Source organism: Capra hircus, chromosome 28 (genome assembly GCF_001704415.2).
Source record: "Capra hircus breed San Clemente chromosome 28, ASM170441v1, whole genome shotgun sequence".
Classification (NCBI taxonomy): Eukaryota; Metazoa; Chordata; class Mammalia; order Artiodactyla; family Bovidae; genus Capra; species Capra hircus.
In genome coordinates this window covers 36,000,397-36,023,677 of record NC_030835.1, presented here as the reverse complement: position 1 = coordinate 36,023,677, position 23,281 = coordinate 36,000,397, and the positions used below count along the sequence as shown (strand labels likewise).

The following is a 23,281-nucleotide window of genomic DNA, read 5'->3' as shown; positions in this document are numbered from 1 at the left end:
CCTGTTGGGTGAATGTCAGAGGCCCAGTCTGGCCTTCCACTTACCTTTTTTTCTTCCTCTGGCCCAAAATGGGCCTGAGCCCTTCAACAGTGTAGCCCCTGGGGTCCCCTTCTTCCCCACCCTTCAAGGCACAGGACTCCCGCTCCTGGTCTTCAGTGAACCTGCTGCTCGTCACCAGGGAGCTCATAGCCTGAGGGTGTCTGGGAGCACAGTGGTGTCTTTGGGCAGAGAGGAAATCCAGGCTTTCCCAGCTAAGTCCTTCAAGTGCTTACGCGTCATTGCCTGAAAACAAACAAAGCAATAATAGAAAAGAACCCTATGAAGAAGGATAGGGGAGAGTGGAGGATTTCGTAGTGTACTAAGGAGCGTGCTCTTGGAGGAAAGTGTGTCCTGGGCGTTTCAGGGTGGACTGTCCTGGTGTCTGTCTGTTGGGACGACTCCAGGAACTTGGAGGAGAGAGAGAGGAGGAAGCCAGACCCGCCAGGCCCTGAGTGGGGAGAGGGGCACTGGTGGGGGGAGCATCTTCCCTCCGTCCCTGCTGGCTCTCCCAGCACAGATCTGACCAGCACAGGAGAAGCACGGCAGGGAGGGAGTCCCAGGCAAGGCTGAGCCTGAAGCCGTAGATGGAATCGAGACTAGTAAGGGGGTGGCAGTCCTCGGCAGACCCCAGGAGAGAAATGAGTATTCCCTGGGAAGGGGCCACGGCGTCACTGGGTGGGGGAGCGAGGGAGGTACCTGGGGCTCCGGGTCCCAAATTCCAGGCCAACATATGACCAAGGGCAGACCCTTGCCGCTGCTGTTGCCGCCTCTCCATTAACCCGAGTTCCTGTTCCTCCCGACTGTGACTGTCGTGCAGCTGGAAAGATGGCCTTGGACTCTGTGCGCTCATCCACAGACACCGGCCCGACCTCATTGACTACTCAAAGCTGAACAAGGTCATTTGGGGGGCCTGGCATGCTGTGTCCACCCTGCCCCCAGCATGTCGTCTGAGACTGAGCCCGTCGGCCCTGAACACACACCAGCACCCAGGCTGCTGCCAGTATGCCCTCCCGGCCAGCCCTGCGAGGGGTGAGGACAGGAAGGGTGGCCGGGAGCGTGCTCACCCATCATTTTAGGGCAGGACAAAGACCCAGAGCCAGGTTACCATTGTGGCCCACATTACGATGTTTGTTGTATTGGCTTGGCTTACTATGAAAGCTTTATATATGTTTCTTAGAGATTTTACTTTCCCAGATTGAAAATATGGGAAGTGAAGTATCTGTTTGGGGAAGGAGATGCAGATACCCCAAACCTTGTATTTTTTATCTTTTCTGAAGGATTTAGTTGCTGGCCTATTTACTCAGAGTTGATTAACTTGTTTCTCACTTGCTTCATAATTACCTTGCTATTGATGTAAGGTGTTAGTTGCACCCTTAGAAAATAGGTTTGGGGGATTTTTGTTCTCTTTTCAAAAAATTCAGCTTACGAAAGTTTTATTTTTTTCAGCTTAGGAAAGTTTCATTCTCCTTTTAAGCTTAAGCTTTTATTGCGCTTGAGTTTCAAATAGTCTGAATTCTTTCTTTAAAGTAGTTTGCACGTATGATCTGTGATGGAAAAAAGAAATCCTGCCCCCTTCTAAATCTTGCAGTGGACAGTCTATCCACCCAGTAATAAGGCCATGTAAAGACTTAAGATGCCCCATGACCATTCCTGCCAGGGCGTTAGGCACATTTCCCCCCGCTGCTGGTGTGCTTGGCTGGCCGTGCACCTCAAGTTGCTGTGTTTGGTGTGGAATCTGGTCTTTGCTGCATGCTTCTCTCACGGTGTGGCCCGTGGAGGGTGGGGTGGAAGTGTGTGCTGGCTTTGGCCCCCTTGCAGTTGTCACATGCTCACCACCCTCCCCCCGGACGTGTCTTCACTGACCATGGGCTAGAATATGAAAAATGCACTTGTGTCCTGAAGGTGAGAACTGTGGTCCTCAAATGGAAGATTGCCGAAGGCAATGGGCAGCCAGAGTTTTTCAACTTCCCCAAGTGTATTCTGAGAGTTAAGATAATTCCCCAGAGTTATTCTGAAACGTAGAGACAGTGTATATTTTTTTCAGTTGCTGTTTAGCTTATTTGCAAAATGAGGGAATTATACTAGAGAGACCTAACTTCATTAGCCGTTTATAAGGGTAAGTTTTTAGTGTTCAGTCGCTCAGTCGTGTCCGACTCTTTGAAGCCCCATAGACTGTAGCCTGGCAGCCTCCTCTGCCTACCAGGCTCCTCTGTCCGTGGAATTTTGCAAGCAAGAATACTAGAGTAGGTTGCCATTTCCATTACTCCAGGAGGCCTTCCCAACCATGGGCTTGAACCTGAGTCTCTTGTGTCTCCTGCCTTGGCTGGCAGATTCTTTACCACTAATGCCACCTGGGAAGTTTTTATTGCAAAAGGTCAATAGACATGTGGTAATTGGCCACCTATGATCAGTAAAAAAAATGATAATTAACAATACCAGCTAATACTTTGATAAGCTCTAGATTAGGCTCTTAATAAGTATATATGTTTATTATGTATGTATTAGTATGTGTCATGCAGCTGGGTATTACTTTTAATATTAATACATATATTTTATGTATATTATACATATACAGGGGCTTCCCCGGTGGCTCAGCAATAAAGAATCTTCCTCCAGTGCAGGAGACAGGGATTCAGTCCCTGGGTTGGGAAGATCCCCTCGAGGAGGGCATGGCAACCCACTCCAGTATTCTTGCCAGGAGAATCCTGTGGACAGAGGATCCTGGCGGGCTATGGTCCATGGAGTCGCAAAGAGTCAGATACAGCTGAAGCCACTGAGCATACACGCACGTACACGCACAATCTTGCAGTCTTCATAACGCACAGTAAACTATGTAATGTCACGTGCCTATAAAGTTGCCTATAATAAAATCTTATTATCCCAGATTTACAGATGAAGAAGAGGAGAATTTTGTAATTTGCCCAGGGTCACATACCAGTAGCTGAGCCCAGAAAACACTTAATTGCCATGTTTTATGTCAAGTCACATTCTCAGTGAGATACCATTCACAAAGTCTCTGAATTATTGCTTTGTTTTTAATGCTGAAATTTTTCTTCTGTGTTAAGAACAAAAAGAAACTTTTACTCACATATTTGGCTTTATAAAATTTGCATAAAATGTGCAGCTAAGACTCCCCTTATTATATGGCTGCTTTTAATAAAAGGATTATATGCTTTGTGAAGACAACATGGAATTGAAAAAACGTTTTGCCTAAGATGATAGTAAACTCTGAGAGGCCAGGAGGCTTGCTTTGGTTTCTTCCTTGAGCGCTGAACATCTTTGAAGCCTGCATGTTTTAAATGTTTCACTATATCAAAGTGATTGTTCTCATTGCAAAACATTGCAGCTTCTGAAATGTTTAAATGGCTTTGATGGTAAAGTTCATTATAGTCATCTCTGGACTAACATCACTTCTCATTTTTATTTTTCTGTATTATATACTCCCCCATCCCATTTCAGATTCATGATACTTAATCTCTTTAGAAGATAAAAAGAAGAAACATTAAATACATCTTTTAATTTTTCAATATTTCAGTTAAAAACTTCTGGTTAAATATACTTTGTTATGTTACATGTATATCTAACCAGTTTTACTGTGGATGACAAACACAGTCAGAAGAACAAAAACTTCTTCACAATTTTCATTTCCAATATTGTTTCTATGGTTTCTTTAATAATTTAATTTTTAAAATTTAATATTCTCCAAACCAACCTTTGGCTCTTTGTAGCCATGTTGTAGCAATATTTAGTGATCTAAAAGTTTCATCTAAACAGGCTAAAAGCAGAATTTTCTTGTATTTAAAACATAAATAAATATAAAGTTAGTGTTGTACTAATAAATATTCTCCATGACCACCTTCCAGATCTGGAAAAAATGTATGTTTCGTGCTTCCTTTTGGAATCATCTAAATTTTTGTTATCAAGAGTTGGAAATAAATGCTAAGATATCCAGGGTGGTTTCTTTTTTCCCCCATTCATGAGAAGATATCTCATAACTTTCCTCCCAGCCACACAGTATCTGTTCTCTCAGACTATTTGCTCACGTTTTATAAAGTGTGCATGGATTGAGTAATTTTTATGTCATTTTTGATGTTTCTCTAAATGTTTGAAGTGTTTGGGAAAAGATAAGAAAGAAAATCTTATGCTATTGTAGTTATGTATGGATGGGAAAGTTTCATCCCTAAAATGAGGCATATAAAAAAAGTTCATTAAGTGCTGTTCAAAAAAAACATGTTAAAAAGCTGGTTATATTCTTTTCCATGCAGGATGACCCAATAGGAAATATCAACCTGGCCATGGAAATAGCAGAGAAGCACCTGGATATTCCCAAAATGTTGGATGCAGAAGGTGAGATGAAAATTGTGTTTACTGACTTACAGAAAATCTGTGGGCTCCCTATGTTACAGCCACACATGGGGACTTGTAAATTGTATAGCTAGGTTACATCTGAAGCACTGGGGTCCCTTAGAAGTTTCTGTCATTGGCCTCATAATTATTAGAATATTTCATGTGTAGGTAGTTCAAAATTATTTTTTAGAATCCTACTCAAAACCAAGCCAGCAAGACTATAGTGAAAGGACTTGGTAAAAGGTTCAACTTTGGCAAAGAAATGGAATGCTTTGGTTTGTGATTTTCAATGGAAAGCTTCCTATCTTAATTTAATTTTTTAAGCAACATAAAGTTACTTCTTTTTTTAACTACATAGGCAAAAATTTAACAAATAAATCTCCTTAAGCTTTAAGACTCCACAAGGGAAAAAAATCGTTCCCACTAGAAGTTATGGAATCACAATGTAGGCTATAGAACAGTTAACCACCGTGTGCCTCTCAGACTTTCACGTTTCATCTTTAATTTGTTCGAGTTAAATTTAGTTTCATTGGAGCTGGAACCTCTCAGTATGTTGCAGCTTAGCAGCCCTCATGCTGGGGACTGGTTTCAGTACTTTTCCTGCCCTTTTTGTGAGATGAGTTTGTGTGTTTCGCCCTGGCACAGCATTGAAAGTGCACATACACGGACATCATTCACTTATTTCATTTCACTTATGCATGAATCACTTCTCACTCAGCAGATACTTGATGAGCACCCACTATATACAAGACCCTGGAGATGCTGCAGGGGATGATGAGATGTGTAAGGCAGGGCCCAGCCCTCGAGGAATTTATATTACTGTGCTCATTGTTAATCTTATTATTCTCTGTTGTGTTGCTTCTGCTAATTAGCATTGTTGGGGGGGAAACAAAGAGCTTAGTTCTAGTCAGTTGTCAGTCTTCTGTTCTTCCTTATTTTTGGTGACTGTATCACGGCTGCCCTAACAAAATACCACTAAGTAGGTGACCTGAAACAACAGAAATTTTTTCTCTCTTAGTTCTGTAAACTGTAGCTCTGAAATCACGGTGTTGGCAGGGCCGTTCTCCCTCCAGAGTCTGTGGGGGCGGACCTCTTCCGGTTCTTCCAGCTTCTAGAAGCCCCAGGTGTTCTTCGGCTCCTTTTAGCATTGCTCCAGTCTCTTGACTGTCTTTACACGGCCATCTTCCCTCTGCGTCTGTTTCTGTGTCTCTTCCCTCTTCCTAAAGGATACCGGCCACCGTGGATTAAGGGTGCGTCTCTCTCCAGCATGACCTCATCTTAACTTGATCACATCTGCAAAGATCTACTTCTAATAAGGTCACATTCACAGGTACCAGGAAGCAGGACTCCACCTGTCATTTGGAGGGCCACAGTGTAACCCATTCAGTGATCTGTCCGTGAGTAGTCTAATTTTGCCCGTTTGTCAATGGCCATTTTACCAAACACCTGTGATACTGGGTGTTGAACACACTTGAATACATTCTTCAGAATCTACTTAACGGTTTTTCACAAACTCATTAGAGGGAGAAAGGCAATGAAACAATGAAGTCTCAGCGTAGAAAAAGTACCTTTTTCTTCTTGTCCATCCATCTTCTGACCTGCGTTTACATTTGGGTGCTCTGTCCTTTAAACTTTCCATACAGTAAATACCTGTGCAGAGTTTGCCACTTGAATGAACCGCTAGGATACTGAAGAGAGGAAAAAACAAGTGGCAGTAAATCCATCTGTTCCGTCACTGATGCCTCCCTGACTTCTGACAGTGGAGGGTGAGCTTGGAATTGCCCCGTTACTCTGGCAGGCTGATCATCCTCTTGCTCCTGGCTCTCCTTCAGTCTGAGTCCTGGTCTGGGTGTATCTTCTGCTTATCCTGAGTACATGGGATATATATGTTGGCACTCTGTTCATTTCCTGCTCCTTTGTGACATCATTGCCTCTTATTATTTTTCTTTTTTTGTTTTGTTTTTAACGGTTCAGAAAAATGCTTATGTATGATATTATTTTCTTTGCAGAGTAGTTTCTGTAAGAGTCTTCTGGCGAAAGAGTTATGAACTTGAGTGGCTTGGGTGTGGGGCGTGCGGTGGTGTAACCAGCTTCCCCGCAGATCTTCCCCCATTGTTAATTATCCTCTGTGTGTTTGCCACCTGCATCCGGACTCACCGTCCCCACAGCTTCGTAGTAACATGTACCTCCCTGTATCACTCTTTCATTGTAATGTCTTAAATGCCAGTTTCCTCCCCTCAGATCATTAATCGCTTCGGCAAATCCTTGCCTCCCTCCCAGCAACCCCTAGCCCCCTCCCCCTACTCTTGACCTTTCTTCCTGTCATTTGTGATGGTCTCTGAACTCTGAATGGAGTAGCTAGTTGGGCTACCCACCCATGAACCTATAATAAAAACTGGTGAGATTCTTCCCCATCTTAAGTACCTTCCACACTTTTTAAAAAGCTGTGAGAGTTGTTTCTCTGTGGTCCTCCCTCCAGTGAGCACCAGATGCAGATTTGCTGGTGCTCATGGTCTGTGTGCACCTACCAGAGGCCCCCTGGTGACCCCGGGACGCCCCCTCTGTCCAGAGGGAGGGAGCACAGCTGTGTGTACTCAGTGGACTTCTGGAGTTCCCACTCCAGGCATGGGTGCCACTTACTTGCTTGTTTAAGGCTCTTCGGAGCTGGCTGTGCCCTTCTCTCTGGCGGTTCTTAAGACGTGCACACAGAGTAAGGAATCTGCAAATGTGACTTCTTTGATTTGAGCCAAAGTTTGAACATCAGAAGTGTGTGGGCCAGGGGGAAGATTCAAGACTTTGGCCTCTCTGAGAGGCCTGCTGCTATTGGAACATCCAAGCAGTTAACCTTCTTTTTTCCACACGGATTTAGTATACGCTGCCAGACCTGATGAGAGAGCCGTAATGACTTATGTCTCCTGTTACTATCATGCTTTTGCTGGTACGCAGAAGGTGAGGGTGTGAAACATAAGTCGCCACTCACCTCTCGCCTTCTGTGTCTTGATTTTTTTCTTTAGTTGTTTTTCTCTCCCCCATCCCCCAACTCCTCGGAGTAAGGAGATCCATCTGGTTCCAAGGAAGTAGTCGTTTGTTTTTTTTTTCAGTCAGTTTTTCTTTGAAACGTACTGTCTATGCAGTAAGTAGTATGCCATTAGTGTTCGTTTTCTAGAAGGTTCCATGCTGTTCCACAAGCCCACATCCTATTGATATCCTCTAGAAATCCGATGGCGAGCTTTCACCTTGGGGAATTACACGGCACCTTTTTAAACTGCATTCTGTCAGTGACTGAACTGAGTCTCAAGTTAGAAAGCTTAATAATTCAGCCACAAACGGGGTGGCCAAGGTGAGAAAGGAAGAGCGTGTGTTCCTGTGGTTCTGTTTTCTCTCTTCCTGGTGGCTGTCTTGGCAGCTCCTACGCACGGTGGCGAGAGTCATAGTAAGAACTTCAAGTCCTGTAGACCCTTCTTTTTAGAAGTTCTGTTACTCGGGGTGGTTTCTATCAATGGCATGGTAAGTATGTATAGAAGGATGGAAAATCTGCTGTCTTCAGTGAACTTCATCCCCGTTTAAGTGAGGATGGCGCACAGAGCAGAAAGCCAAGGCTTGTGAGGGAGGGCAGGGGACGTGGTGGCCACAGTGGGGCCAGAGAGGTCTACTTGTCCTCTTGCATCTTGCGAAGGGACACCCCTTGCTCACAGCCAAAGTGGCAGATGACGTGATCCGCTTAAAAGGCAGGATCCCACAGGTCCTTAGGCAGTGGGAGCCAGCTCTAATAGGCAGCACCCGGGTTCCCATAGGAATACCTTGCCTGCACTTAAAAAACAAACCCACCCACGGTGGGAGAGAAACCCTCATTTTGACGACGTAAAAAGAAATGTGCTGGTTGAAAGCACTGTGTTCACGAGTGTTCCGTTCTGTACAGCCTTCCTAAAGGTCAGGATGGTGGGCCCAAGAAACACAGAAAGTCAAGTGTAAACAGTTTGTTCTTCCCTTTGTTCACCCTGGTTTCTGCTCTTCATCTGTGTGTATGTCTGTTCTCTGTGTTATTTTTCCCTCCCTCAGACATTGTGAACACTCCCAAGCCCGATGAAAGAGCTATCATGACATACGTTTCCTGCTTCTACCATGCTTTCGCGGGCGCGGAGCAGGTATTTAACCCTCGTCTATCCGGTTGCCGTGCTGCCCTCGTGCGTTGGTTTCAGTTATGTGTTTACGTGTGCGCGCGAGCACATGCGTGCATACCTGGGTGTGTGTCCACGCACTTACACCTTACCTGGGACTCTTTCTGAGTGTTTTGTAATGACCTAACTTGGCAAGTTCCAAACTGTGAATGCTTTTTTACTTAACAGCATTACCTTTCAAGTTCTTGAAGTGTTCTTAGCTCTCTGTCCTTCTAAGATATTGCTCATATTTCACTAGTCAATTGTGGGAAATACTCATGCTTTAGGAAAAGCAAGAGCCATGAAAATTGGGCTGCCTTGATTGAGTGGTGCAGGGGGATTTGACCAGGAGGAGTGGACACCTTTTCAGGGCCCATTTTCATTAATAGTTCTCTTCTACCTGGATGCCCTTCACTGTTCGGTGACCTGTTCAAACATCTTGCAAGACGAATATTAATGTAACTGAAATAGTGAAAAGATAACAGTGTTAAAACCTCAAAAAAACGCATACTCCTTAACCAACAGCCTGAGGGACATCACAGGTAGGTGTCCCTCTGTTTTCTCCCTGGTCCCCTGTTTTTGCCTCCTGCCTCTCCCCGTAACTCTACTTGCAGTGTTCTTATAGATGGGGGTGGACAAGGGATGTATTATTTCTGTGATCTCTATAACTCTATAAGACCGTCTCCAGCGAATGGTAGTAATTGAAAATTGGCCCCTGTGAGGGTGTCAGAAGCAAGGCTTGGGACGAGGCAGGAGGGCTAGAAGCCAGATGGGCCTCATGGTCATGGTTTAAGGTGGCCACTCCTAGCTCAAGCTCCCCATAGAAGGACAATAGAAAATTATTGATACCACAACAGCTACTCAGGTGGATTAAACAAAGTCTTAAAGCAGGTTCTGTTCCGAGAAAGGATCCCAGCTAACACATTCTATGCGTTCATTTTGGGAGAAGAGGGCTTCTGTGAGCTCAGGGCAGTGACAGGTGTATTCAGAACTCAGTCCTCTCTGCTTTGATATCTAATGTGATTGGAGAGTTCCTGCCCTGTAGTTTTGAGGTTGGTTAGAGCAGCAGTCACCAACCTTTTTGGCACCAGGGACCGATTTCAGGGAAGACAGTTTTTCCATGGACCAAGGTGGGGGATGGTTTCGGGATGATTCAAGTGCATTACATCTACTATGCACTTTATTTCTATGTTTATTACATCAGCTCCACCTCAGATCATCAGGCATTAGATCCTGGACGTTGGGGACCCCTGGGAGGGCTCAGGTGGACGCCCAGGGACCAGAGATTTTTGTTTCTGCGACCCATCGATTTCTGTTACTAACTTGTTCGATGTTCCACAAAGCTCATGTTTTCAACTAACGCTAATCTTCCTGTTATTCCCTACAGTATATTCACCTTGCTGTGTACGTCTGTATGAAACTGTCCCAAAGGAGTGCAATGACCCATAGTGTGAAAGAGCCATATCCTCAGGCTTACCCCACCAGAACCTAGAACCTGCACCATTCACAGCACGTGCCACCTCCGCCCTGCCGCCTTCCGCCTTGTGTATGCACGTCCCTGTCGACAGAGCCGCGCTGTTTACCTATTGTGTTTTACAGGCTGAGACAGCGGCTAACAGGATATGTAAGGTTCTTGCTGTGAATCAAGAGAATGAGAGGCTGATGGAAGAATATGAGAGGCTAGCGAGTGAGGTAAAGGAAACGGGTCCCCGTGGTCTTGTCCATTCCCTCCCTGAGGGTGAGAAACAGAGGGCCAACACGGATTGTCAAGTGTTCTGTTTTGTTTTGTTTTTTTCTTTGCATTTTTCATCTCGGGGAGAATAAAGTAGGAAACTCCACTAGCTCTCAGGAATTGTTCATCTTGTAGCAGCTCAATTATTGGCACAAAGATCATGCTGCAGGTTGTTCTAAGCACTGCAGGGCATGGAGGTAGCTTGCATGTTACAAGGTGTAGTAAGAAGCTCTGCACCTCCGGGGTTGGACTCCCCTGGATGACATTGCGTTCCTTGTTTTTTTCCTGCCTCATTGGCTTCTGACATCACATTGGATGTGCTCCGAATTCAGAATCCCGGCTCCACGCAGTGACTTAGGAGCTAAGGAACATGTACAATCCACAGTGAGAGGACAGAGGCTCAGCCCTGTGTATGTATTTAAATATCAAGTATCTAGAGGGAACCTGGTGGGGGCAGAGCTGGTAGAGCCCTCCGTCCAAGACATTTGAGGACGAGTTTCCAGGATGCCTTTTTACAGCTCTTCAGTCAGGTTCTTGGTTAGAGTAGCGCTTGCCACGCTGCTCTTCTTTTTGTTCTTATTAGAGTATAAATATTAACTAAGCAGGACCAGAGAAGCCAGGCGGCTTAGTGGTGAAGAATCCGCGCGCCAGTGCAGGGGATGTAGGAGACTCAAGTTCGATGCCTGGGTCGGGAAGATTCCCCTGCAGGAGGACATGGCAACCTACTCTAGTATTCTTGCCTGGAGAATCCCATGGACAGAGGAGCCTAGCAGGCTATATAGTCCATGGGGTTGCAAAGAGTTGGTCACAACTGAGCATGCGTGCAACAAAAACAAAGCGGACCAGGGTGAGGTCCACAGCCACCTCCTCTCTGGATTGAACTCAGCCGCAGTGACAGTAGCGGAGAACAAGCACTGTTTGCTGTGAGCTACTCGGGCTCATACTTGGCCTGTCCTGGGTAAAGCATCGGAACACTTGGAATCAGTTTTCCCAAGTGGTTGTATGTATTAGTCCAAGCTGATGATGCTGTTTTCACTTTGTCCTGTTGTGGGAAAATTCCATTTGCAGCATCGTTTAATGCCAATGATCCAGCTTCAGGGTTGAAGTATGACCAGGACCGAAGGACAGATGCTCCTCGGTGATGATAACCTTCATTTTCTTTCTTGGTCCTTTATTCATCCTCTTCAGATAGACCGTGCAGGGCATTTGTAAGGCCTTGGTGGTAATTCAAGAGAAAGACGCATCCTTCATTCTTGGGCTTCATTGCCATTTTCACCTTCATCCTGTGGATTTCCTTGAAAGTTAGCTATTAAAATACACTTTGGCATTGAGTCAGTTCCAGATTTACAGTGCTTTTGCCTAGTAAATAGACCCATTAGATTTGAGCTGATTGAAACTAGAAATATATTTGAAGTTAAACCCAGTCCTTTCCTGATTTTATTCCACCATGTGAAGTTTTTTTTTTTTTCTTTCATTTGAAAGCTCCATCCAGCATTTGTCTGCTCATGTCTGGTCCCCAAGTTTCTTGTAAATGTCTCATTTTTGTAAAACATGCCTTGTGCTGACTCTAAGTTTTCAACCTGTGCACTTGGGCAGGGGTGAGTGGCCCTGGGTGGGGACTGAAGTCTCCTTTTGTGCCCTCCGTACAGATGGGGCTGTTACAGACTTCTATAATCTCAGGAGCTTTTGGTCAACCCATTCCCAATTGTTAGATGCCTCTGTTTTATAACTGGGGGTCAGTTTGCTGGTGCTTTTAGCAGGTGTTTTTTTTTTTTTTTGGTGTGTGTGTGTTTTGGGAGCAGCTTTTGGAATGGATTCGGCGCACGATCCCCTGGCTCGAGAACCGGACTCCTGAGAAGACCATGCAGGCCATGCAGAAGAAGCTGGAGGACTTCCGGGATTATCGCCGGAAGCACAAGCCTCCCAAGGTGCAGGAGAAGTGCCAGCTGGAGATCAACTTCAACACTCTGCAGACCAAGCTGAGGATCAGCAACCGGCCGGCCTTCATGCCCTCCGAGGGCAAGATGGTGTCGGTGAGTAGCCGCTTGGCCCCAGGGGCACCGCGCTCTTTTTTTTCATAAAGTCCCTCCTCTGATTTGCCCCTGAGAGGAGGCACCGACTGTCATTTTGACCCTGTGGCCGCTTCCTTCTGGATGTTTTCTCTCGCCATCACGCGGTTCTCGCCTCTCCCTGCTGTTGGCGCCTCACGCAGAGCAGGCCTCTCACAGACACCTGGTGGTGATGGTCCCTCCCTCTCCTCCCCGCCTCTGGGTGGACCGGCATCTCCATCACATACCTCTGTTCCCTCTGTTACCACCTCCGCGTTTCACCTTCTCCAGGGCTCAGTCCTACGTTTACTTCCCTCTCTGCATATCAGTTTCCCCCACTCTTCCGAATCTTTCCCATCTGCATTAGGAAGCAGTCTAGACTCTGCCAGCAAAAATGAAAACCTCCTATGACTCCACATCTCCCCACTGCAGCTGTCCTATTTCTCCGCTCCCTTTGCAGCAGGACATCCAGAGAGAATTCTTTATGGTCCTTATTTTTGGTTCCTTCCTGTTCCTTTACTTCGTTTACTCTTCAACGTGCAGTAAGGAATCTGGCTTCCGTCCCCACCTGCATGGAGACCGTTCTGCTCAAAGCGAGCAGGATCTGTGTTGACAACCGAGTGGTCCCTTCTGCTTTCATGTTCTCTGTTGCTGTGACCTTGGCTTCCTTGAAACTCCTTCCACTCTTGAACTTAGCTGAGTTCCTCCTGCCTGACCACCGAGTCCTTCCAGTCCTTCCAGCTGCTCACAGCTTTGCTTCCTCCCCTGAGGCTACAGGTGGATGGTTTCTGGGTCAAGGGCTCCTGACTTTCTCCGCTGTCTTGACATCTGCAAGTGAACTCATCCAGGCTTGTGGCTTTAATTACCAGCTATAATGGCAACGTCTCCCAAATTTGACATCTCCAGCTCTGATTTCTGCCCCAGTTCCAGAGTCATATGTTCCCTTGGATGTCTCAAAACCTAACATCCAGGAGTCCTTCTGCAGCGAGCTCTGTCTGAGTAAATGGCATCACTGACCCCTAAGTTACTGAAGCCCCAAACCCAGGGTCATCTCAGATCCTCCCATTCTGTCACTTTCTTGCATCTGGTTCCTCAGCAAGTTCCGCTGGCTCGGGATCATACCTTGAATCTGAGCCCTTCTCTCTCCCTCTGCTGGTGTTGCCTGTGCTAAGCCACCAGTACTTCTCTTTGGACCCTGCAGTAACTTTCTCGCTTGCTTTTCTTGTTCTTTTCCCCCTAAAATGCATTCTCTACATAGCAGCTAACATCATCTTAAAAAAATTTTCTTTCCTGTGGCATGTGGGATCGCATAGTTCCCCAAACAGGAATCAAACCCACATCCCCTGCATTGAGTCTTAACCCCTGGACTACCAGGGAAGTCCCCATCTTTTAAAAACATAAATCATAGTATGTCTCCTTTCTTCTCAAAACCCTCCAGTGACTTTCTAAAATATCTGGAGTAAGATCCAGATCCCTTTTCTGGGATCTGACATGGTCTGACCCCCACGCCACCCTGCTGACCTCATCTCCGGCTGCTCTGCCCCTCACTCATCTATGGACATACCACCTGGTCCTTCCCAAGCCCAGAGTGCACCCCTTCTGCAGGCCTTTAGCTCATCTCTCCCTTCATCATGAACTTGGCTTTTCCATCCCTGAGGTCTCGACTCAAAGGGCAGCTCCTCAGAGGGGTCTCTGCTCAGTAACCTGCCTAAAGGAACCACTCTCACATGCCCTCATCAGTGCCACTTGACTGTGAGTTGTTTTTCCTTAGCAGCACATCACTGTCAGAAATAGTTTTGCTTGTTTAATTCCTTATTTGTTGTCTTTCTCTCCACCCCGCACCACAATTATGAAAACTACACCGGGGCCCTGGGAACTTTAGAGGTGCCGTCCACTCTTATATCAAAGGTTCCCACAGTGACTGGCGCATGTGTGATGCCCGGGAACCAGTTGACGGCTAGTAGAACCCAGTCTCTGAGTCATTTTGGGGCTGAGTCATTCTGCGGCTTCAGCTTCTAGTAGCCAGAAAGTTAAAGTGTGTAAGCCTTTGTCCATATCTGGAGAGGCATTTAATATCTGTTCACTGATGAGAAGGGCCATCTTAGTCCAAAAAGGCCTGGAGATAATGAAGATGTTTAGAAGCCAAAACATGGGGATGGTTATTTGGGGTGGGTGGGGAGTACAGAGGGTGAAAGAAGGACAAGAAAACACCAAGGAAAATACCACTGACATCACAGAGGGGATCGTAGGGGAGCCCAGGGGGCCAAAACATGACGGATGCGCCGTGCTTGTCCCCAACCATCCCAGGACATTGCGGGCGCCTGGCAGCGGCTGGAGCAGGCGGAGAAGGGCTACGAGGAGTGGCTGCTGAACGAGATCCGGAGGCTGGAGCGCGTGGAGCACCTGGCTGAGAAGTTCCGGCAGAAGGCATCCACGCATGAAACCTGGGCGTACGGTGAGTCCTTGGGGCACGGTGGGGCTCCTGGAAAATCAGGGTTGGGTTGCGGACAGAGCCATGCGTGTGTGCAGTGACCTCTGTCCCCGGTGCCTGTGACCCTGTGGGCAGCTGTCCTCACCCCTTCCTGGTTTGCTGTCCCAGGTCCTAGGGTACTTCAGGAGATGGGTATGGGGGATTTCCTGGCAGTCTAGTGGCTAGGACTCGGTGCTTTCCTCGCTGTGGCCCAGGTTCAATCCCAGGTCAGGGAACTGAGGTCTAGCAAGCTATACTGTGCAGCCAAAAACAAAAACAAAAACAAAACCAAAAACAGTAGACATAAACATGGATGTTTTTACCTAACAGGACTCATAGTACATTCTTCCCACACTTAACTACACAGCTAGGCCTCCTCCTCCTTAAGGCCCAGCCTCCTCCTGACTCATCCCACTTTCTTCTGTCTGATTCCACAAGCATCTGTTTATTCCCTAACTGTGGGTCAGACAGCCCTGGCCCAGAAACTAGCTTCTGCAGATAGAAGTTTTATTAAATGCTACAAAAGCAACAAAATTTCCCACTTAGAAAATCTTCTTGCAAGGAAAGAACACAAGGTATGGTTTTATGTCTTCCTAATGCTCTTGCTTCACTTAGGTCCATCGGCTCCTTTCAGGCCTCCCAGGTATACCTGTTTGCATGGCTTTGACGCTGTGGTTGTGGTATCGTTTCAACTCTCCGCTCTTTGCTGAGCTAGAAGAACAGAACATCCCCTCATGATCATCTACTTTGAGAAAGGACAGGGAGGTTTCCCTCATCCTTTGGGTTCCTTTTGCTGTCGTACTGCTTGACTGTCCATGTTGCGCAGCAAGACGGTCACACAGACGTGCAGCCAGGCAGGTTGGCATCCTAGCACTGACACCTCCCAACTGCATGCTTCTTAGCTCTCAGGGCCTCAGTGTCCTCTGCAAAGTGGGGTGACAGTCATCCCTGCTTCACAGGGTTTTTGTGAAGATTTAATGAGTTCATATTTATAAGGTATTTCAGTTGGTATTTGGCACATAGTCAGTGCTGTGTTGTCATCGTTCAATATGTGAACATTTGCTTTCCATGTCTAGCTTTGTGGAATTACATTCTTAAAGGTCATCAACCAGGGAGTAAAAGTGGGTCCAGTTATAACCACAGAAGTTGCCTGACTTAAGAAATATTTGTGCAGAAACAGTTTCAGAGAGAAATTTCTCTATTGTTATTAGAAAAAAAAATCACAGCCTGCATTTAATCTCATTAAAAAATAAAGTTTTCAAACAAGCAGAATTGGGCTAATATGGTTGAACCCTTGGGCAGACAAATAAGAGTACAGGTGTTTTATCTAATAATCTCAGATAATTTTCATGGGCTAGTAATTACTAGCTTAAGTGAGCGTCACGCAGGGACGTCAGATGCTTCTTTAGGAGTGACACAGGCTTGTCATTTAGAATGTGCTCAGTGTGCTTTCCGGACTTCCCAGGTGGTGTTAATGGTAACGACTCGCCTGGCAGTGCAGGAGACTTAAGAGATGGAGCTTCTATCTCTGGGTTGGGGAGATCTCCTGGGAGAGGGCACAGCAACCCATTCCAGTATTCTTTCCTGAGAATTCCCTGGGCAGAGAAGGCTTCAGGCTATAGTCCCTAGAGTCGCAAAGAGTCGGACATGACTGAAGTGACTTAGCATGCATGCAGTGTGCTTTCCACCCTTCCAGAACACACAGGGGCTCAAGGCCTCTTTAGCAGAGTGACAGCCTGAATTCTAGCTGAGATATTGTCTCTGCCTCTTCAGGGCTGTCCTCCTTTCTCCCTTCTCTTGGTTCTCTGAAATGACCCAGGGCTTTGCACAGAGGCCAAAGCCCTCACACTCCCTTGCCTCAACCCTTGCAGGCAAAGAGCAGATCTTGCTGCAGAAGGATTACGAGTCGTCAACCCTGACGGAAGTGCGGGCTCTGCTGCGGAAGCACGAGGCCTTCGAGAGCGACCTGGCCGCGCACCAGGACCGCGTGGAGCAGATTGCCGCCATCGCCCAGGAGCTCAAGTACGTGCTGCCTGCGGGCGCTGCCGCTGACATTGAGCCCTGGGTCCAAGCGAGGACCCCACAGAGAGCTTCCCCAGGCATTCCCAGGGAGGGGGCCGTGGGGGCCTGCCTTTCCTGTCCTGTCCTAAATGTCGATCCAAGCCAAAGGATGCTGTGATGGGATTTGTCCTGGTTTTTTTTTTCTTTTCTTTTCTCCTAAGCTTTTTATTTTGTATTGGGTTCCCCCCCCCCCCCCCCCCGCCAACTGTATATTTTGTATTGGGGTGTCAGGCCTTCCCTGGTGGCTCAGACAGTAAAGAATCTGCCTGCAATGTAGGAGATCCCTGGGTCAGGAAGATCCCCTGGAGAAGGGAATGGCTACCCACTCCAGTATTCTTGGCCTGAAGAATTCCATGGACAGAGGAGCCTGGAGGGCTGTCGGTTCGCAAAGAGTCAGACACAACTGAGCGACAAGACTTTCACTTTCAGATAGCCAATTAACTGTGTTGTGGTAGTTTCAGGTGAACAGCAAAGAAACTCAGCCATACATGTACATGTATCCATTTCCCCCCCAGACTCCCCTCCCATCCAGGCTGCCACATCACATTGAACCAGCATGCTCTGTAGTGGGTCTTTGTTGTATCCATTTTAAATATAGCAGTGAGTACATGTCCATCCCAAACTTCTAACTGCCCCTTTCCCCCATCCTTCCCCTACCTGGCCACCATAAGTTCACTCTTTAAGTCTGTGAGTCTGTTTCTGTTATGTAAGTAAGTTCATTTATATCATTTCTTTTTAGATTCCGTCTATAAGGGATGTTATAGGATATTTCTCATTCTCTGTCTGACTTGCTTCACTCGGTATGACAATCTCTCGGTCCATCCATGTTGCTGCAAATGGCATTATTTCATTCTTTTTAATGGCTGAGTGACAGTCCAGGTCCTATTTTTTTTTTTTTTCCTTAAAGAGTGACACTGACTTTTGCGCTGGTCCTTTGGTTTTGGTAGTGTCCCTGTGTCCATCCATCAGGCAGCACCCCCACACCCAACACAGGCAGCTCCGCTTCCAAGAGGATGAGAAACAAGCACTCGGGATGGGAACATGGCTTGCAAAGGGGGCCTCACCCAGGCCTGGGTGCATGAGATGGCCCATATTACCCCCTGCCCCAGGAACCAAAGACCAAGACGCCTCCAAAGGAAGAGATATTAAGGCTGCACTTTCCTTTGTCATCAAATAAGTGCTGTTTCATTTGCATGCTCTTTATTTTATGGGAGGAGCTAGCATGAGGTTGAGGCCGGGGTACTTTAAGCCCCAGTGGGTGTTGTAGGTCCCACTGATCCAGATGCTGCCTCTGGCTGTGGCCATCCTTCCAGAGAGGGGCTTCTCTGTTGTTCCTAAGCCTTCTTCTTCTTCTTTTTTTTTTAAGGTCCTTGCTCCCTTTCATAAATACAGAATTCCATTCCCTACTTCTCTATCCCTCATTATTACCACTGATAGATCTGTACAATTTTTAGAGCCTGTCACATAATGATAACTTTAAACAACCAATAGTAAATGTTTCTTATGATAATGTTACGTTTTAAGACTCTCATGTTCCTCTCTTTTGACTGGAGCGAATTCCTTAATTAACAGAGATGGCTTCTTTTAAGAGTATCTTCTTATCCAGCCTTGCCCAAATATATTCTTAAATATTTGTGGCCTTCATATCCAGTTTTCCACTGTACTTTTGGCTTTACCGTTGTCTTATTTCTTATGCTTCTTGAATGTTGGCCATCTGGCTGCTTGTTAACAATTTCAAATAAAAAAAAGGGAGAGAAACACGAGCAATTTAATGTTATATCATAGTTCCCATAAATAATTTGGGATGGTTTCAAGTATTGCTCATAAAAACTAAGTAACAATTTTATATTATTATTATTCCTGGCATCCCCAGTGTGTATTTCTTTACTCACTCAAGAGAGGAACCACAGAATCTAAACCTGGGTTCATCTTAATCTTATTAGTCTCCCTTTCCTTTTTACTTTTTCTAAAATAATGAATCTTTATGCAGTCCTCAAAGTACAAAAGAAAATGCCCTGCACAGCTATGCACACCCTAAGTCCTTGAAACTCGGTATGTGTAGAGTTGCTGCTGCTGCTGCTGCTGCTAAGTCGCTTCAGTCGTGTCTGACTCTGCGCGACCCCATAGACGGCAGCCCACCAGGCTCCCCCGTCCCTGGGATTCTCCAGGCAAGAACACTGGAGTGGGTTGCCATTTCCTTCTCCAATGCATGAAAGGGAAAAGTGAAAGTGAAGTCGCTCAGTCGTGTCCGACTCCTCCATCCATCCATGGGATTTCCCAGGCAAGAGTACTAGAGTGGGGTGCCATTGCCCTCTCCGTGTGTAGAGCTGATATGTATGAATTAGAAATTGCCCTGATGATAATCACAGAAAGCTGTGATCGATGCCTCCACTGTGGATCAGTAGAAGGTTCCTGGGTTTTTAGTTCTGAAATCTTTCTGCTCTTTAATAGTTGCATTTGAAGAGCCATATCCTTTTCACTTTGTATTCAGGGCTGTGCATTGCTGCCATGTTTTGGTTGGTTTTGATTTTCTGGTTATAATAATCGCAGAATCTCAGTCCATCTCAGTTAGTGGTGTGTGTGTGTGTGTGTGTGTGTGTGTGTGTGTGTACATGTGTACAAAGCTGCTCTTAAGAACTGGATCCTTTAGGTGACTGGGAGTTTCTTACCCACAGAAAGCATACTCACATCACAACACATGCATCTCCTTTATTCAGAAGCAGTGACATTCAATAAAAACGAGTTAATTTTGTTTAAGAGAATAAAAAGCAGGTTAACAAACCGCCATTGCCTTAATTTAGAGTCAAAAGAAGGAATAAGCTTCAGGGAAATGGATTTGGTCTGATAGGAGGGAATTTCCTAAAAGCCTCACTTTGGACCGTTTTGAAAGGAGATATCTCCTGAAGATGTCTATAAGCCTCCCTGAGTCTTGCTTTCATCCTAACTAAAAGGGTGATTAAATTTTGTCCAGGATTCAAACTTTCTATCCCCAGAGACACTAGGTTTGCTTTCTAGTCAATAATTTGCTTGAATGGTAGATTCAGGTAAAAGGGTAAAATCTCACCTCACAAAGACCCCGTTAGGATGTACAGCAGGGCTGGTGAGGACCGGGGACCGTTGAGGCAGAAGTCACGCTGTCCCTGCTGTCACACAAGTGACATAAGATGAGTCAGTCTTTGTCAGAGAGGAAGGGCTTGGTGCTACTGGGCTCAGAGTCCCAGCACCTCCGCCCCCCGCCTTCCCCCTGGGACGTGGTGCTCTGTCCAGCCTGGTGCCCTTTGAGAGGAGCCAAGGACACAATGGGGTGCAAGCTGATCCCCTCTCCCTCCCGCACGGCTCATCTGATGTTCCCGTCTCCGTGGCTTCAGCACGGTCCCCGGGACTGTCCTCAGGTCAGATTCTTGGCTTCATTTACAGGTACATCACCACTTAAAAATAATGCACTCCAGGGGCCCGGCCAAGAAAATGAAGGCAGAATAAACTTAACCTGAGGTGTCAAGAGGACAGCTTTTCTCTCTGTTTAGAAATCTGTTGACCAGCAAGAATTTTCCTAATTCTTCCTGTGATCTGCCAGAGAATAGCAATCATGTTTGCAATGCTGAACAAAACCCTGAAATACTCTGCTCGTTCTCCATTACATCTTTTTTTTTTTTAAATTACTACCAATTTGTTTTGAGCCTGTGTCCACTTTTCTTCATGTCATCTGGGAAAGTTCTTCTTCATTTTCCCTTCTAATAGTGAACTGGACTATCACGATGCTGTGAATGTTAATGATCGCTGCCAGAAAATCTGTGACCAGTGGGACCGGCTGGGAACGCTTACTCAGAAGAGGAGAGAGGCCCTGGAGGTGAGTCTCCAGGCCACCGGTTGGCATGACACCTTCTTATAGAGGTTCCTTTACTAACTCACTGTTATTCAGTTTGTTTTTCTGTGGCGTGATGTGTATAAACCAAAACAGATTGTCTGTGGACTTCCCTGGTGCTCCACTGGCTAAGACTCTGTGCTCACAATACGGGGGTCCCAGGTTCGATCCCTGGTCAGGGAACTAGATCCCACCTGTCGCAACTAAAGATCCCGTGTGCCACAACTAAGACAGAGCACAGCCAAATAAAATAAATATATATTAAAAAAAAGCTTGTGTCATGAATAGAGCTTCTACAGAGAACATGAAAATCAGGAGAACAAGGAAAATGGAAAGTTGGTAGTTTAGTTGTCATTTATCCATATGGCAACAACATGCCCTTTTGAAATAAAAATATAAAAATCCAGTCGTAATGAGATAATGGTATAAACTCATTTTTGTGAAATAATAATGGCAGTGAATTTCCCAGCATCCTTATCTAAGAGTAAGTTGAGCTGAGACTGAGTCAGGAAATAAGGAAGAATAGAAGTTGAGACATTCAAAAGGAAGGTGGCAACACACGTTGAGGTAAGTAAACATGGACGTGAAACAGAATCAGGATGAATCTGGCCCTATTCAAGTATAAGACTTGGAGAAACAGAAGTAAGTGGTTGGTTTTTAGCTGAACCTAATCATCTCTCAAGATTTCCCCAGTGGCTCAGTGGTGAAGAATCTGGCTGCAGTGCAGGAGATAGAGGAGACACGAGTTTGATTCCTGGGTCGGGGAGATCCTCTGGAGGAGGGCATGGCAACCCGTTCCAGGGTTCTTGCCAGGAGAATCCCATGGACAGAGGAGCCTGGTGGGCTATGGTTCACAGTGTTGCAAAGAGTCAGACACAACTTAAGCAACTGAGCGTGCGCACACGCGGTCTTCTCTCACCATGGAAGACCCAGACGGCATGAAGAAAGAAGCAGTTAGCAGTTTTCTGAGTCATTTCACCCTGGCTCTGATGAAGCTTTTAACAGTGTAATATCAGGCTTCCTATGTTAATATATTCACTTAAAGAAAACCGTCGAGAGAAAGGAAGGACCGGGCATGTGACACAGAAAGCTCAAATTTTTTGAATAGGAGGAAAAATGACTCCCAACTATGGAAGAGTTTTAGATTCCAGATGCCTCCCTGCCTGCTTGCCAGCTTTTCTGCCATAGGGAACAAGCGTAGTATCGTTCTCTGTGACTTGAAGCCTTGTGCTTTCAAATGCCCAGAAAGGCTGCTGCAGCTGTTGCTGCTAAGTCGCTTCAGTTGTGTCCGACTCTGTGCGACCCTATAGACGGCAGCCCAGGCTCCCAGGCTCCCCCGTCCCTGGGATTCTCCAGGCAAGAACACTGGAGTGGGGTGCCATTGCCTTCTCCGCCCAGAAAGGCAGAGAGGTTAAATTCTGAATGAGGATTTAAGAACATGAAACTGTAGTTCCTCCTGTCCTCTCTAGATAGGTGACTGTTGGGAAAGGCACAGTGTTGATCATAAAATGAGGACGATCCCGTGAATTTTCTGTGAACCAGCATGGTTAGAGAATCAGGTCCTCTAACTTCTAAAGTGTGCTTTAGCTGAAAGCACCTTACTGGATACTCTATGTGGATTCTCAGTCTTCAAAAGGTAGGATGTGGGGACTTTCCCGGTGGTCTAGTGGTTAAGAATCTGCCTGTCAGTGCAGGGGACGTGGGTTTGATCCCAGGTCCCTGGGAAGGTCCACGTGCCACGGAGCGACTAAGCCTGTGCCACAGCTATTAACACTGAGCCTGTGCTCTGGAGCGCATGCTCTGCAATAAGAGAAGCCAGTGCAATGAGACGCCTGAGAACCACAGCAAAGAGTAGCCCCCACTCGCCACAACCGGAGAAAGCAAACTCGCAGCAACAAAGACCCAGCACAGCCAAAAGCAGATAGACAAATACATGAATAAATAAAAATTTAGAAAATACAAGAGTAACATGTGCTAGAGTATTTGAAACACTTTCAGAACATTGTGACTCTGGATGTAATTAAATCCATCTCTGATTCAGAAGGTGCTTCAGAGACCTGCAGGGCTCAGCCTAATCATTTGGACATCAGTTAATCTTTTTGTATACACATGCTAATGATGAGAGAGTTGTGATGGACGAAATTTCAGATAATAGTTTATTGCTCTGGAGTGCATCTTTACATGTCTCAAGAACTTTTTCTGATTTAGTCTATGATAACACTGGCTTCTATTTAATCTTCAGAGGACTGAGAAATTGCTGGAAACCATCGATCAACTTCACCTGGAGTTTGCTAAGAGAGCAGCTCCTTTCAACAACTGGATGGAAGGCGCCATGGAGGATCTACAAGACATGTTCATTGTCCACAGCATTGAAGAGATCCAGGTAACTGAGCACAGCTCTGTATTCTCACTACTAGAAATGAATCGTAATTTCAAAAGAATTCTCTCTTTTGTTTTGTCTCATTTTTTAATTAAGAAAAATGTGGCTGGGGACATCCCTGGTAGTCTAGTGGTTAAGACTCTGAGCTTCCACTTCAGGAAGCAGGGGTTTTCTCCCTAGTCAGG

At 46.1% G+C, this 23,281-nt stretch overlaps 1 protein-coding gene across 1 annotated transcript in view; it reads left to right on the top strand.

Annotated features, from left to right (window-relative positions):
• The window catches only part of ACTN2 (actinin alpha 2), a 77,567-nt gene that overhangs the window by 39,947 nt on the left and 14,339 nt on the right, over positions 1–23,281 (top strand). The window contains exons 6-14 of the mRNA XM_018042499.1: positions 857–935; positions 4,305–4,386; positions 8,446–8,531; positions 10,143–10,235; positions 12,078–12,308; positions 14,631–14,778; positions 16,665–16,815; positions 20,593–20,701; positions 22,959–23,099. Of these exons, the coding sequence (XP_017897988.1) occupies positions 857–935; positions 4,305–4,386; positions 8,446–8,531; positions 10,143–10,235; positions 12,078–12,308; positions 14,631–14,778; positions 16,665–16,815; positions 20,593–20,701; positions 22,959–23,099 (1,120 nt within the window). The remainder of the gene's footprint in view (positions 1–856; positions 936–4,304; positions 4,387–8,445; positions 8,532–10,142; positions 10,236–12,077; positions 12,309–14,630; positions 14,779–16,664; positions 16,816–20,592; positions 20,702–22,958; positions 23,100–23,281) is intronic.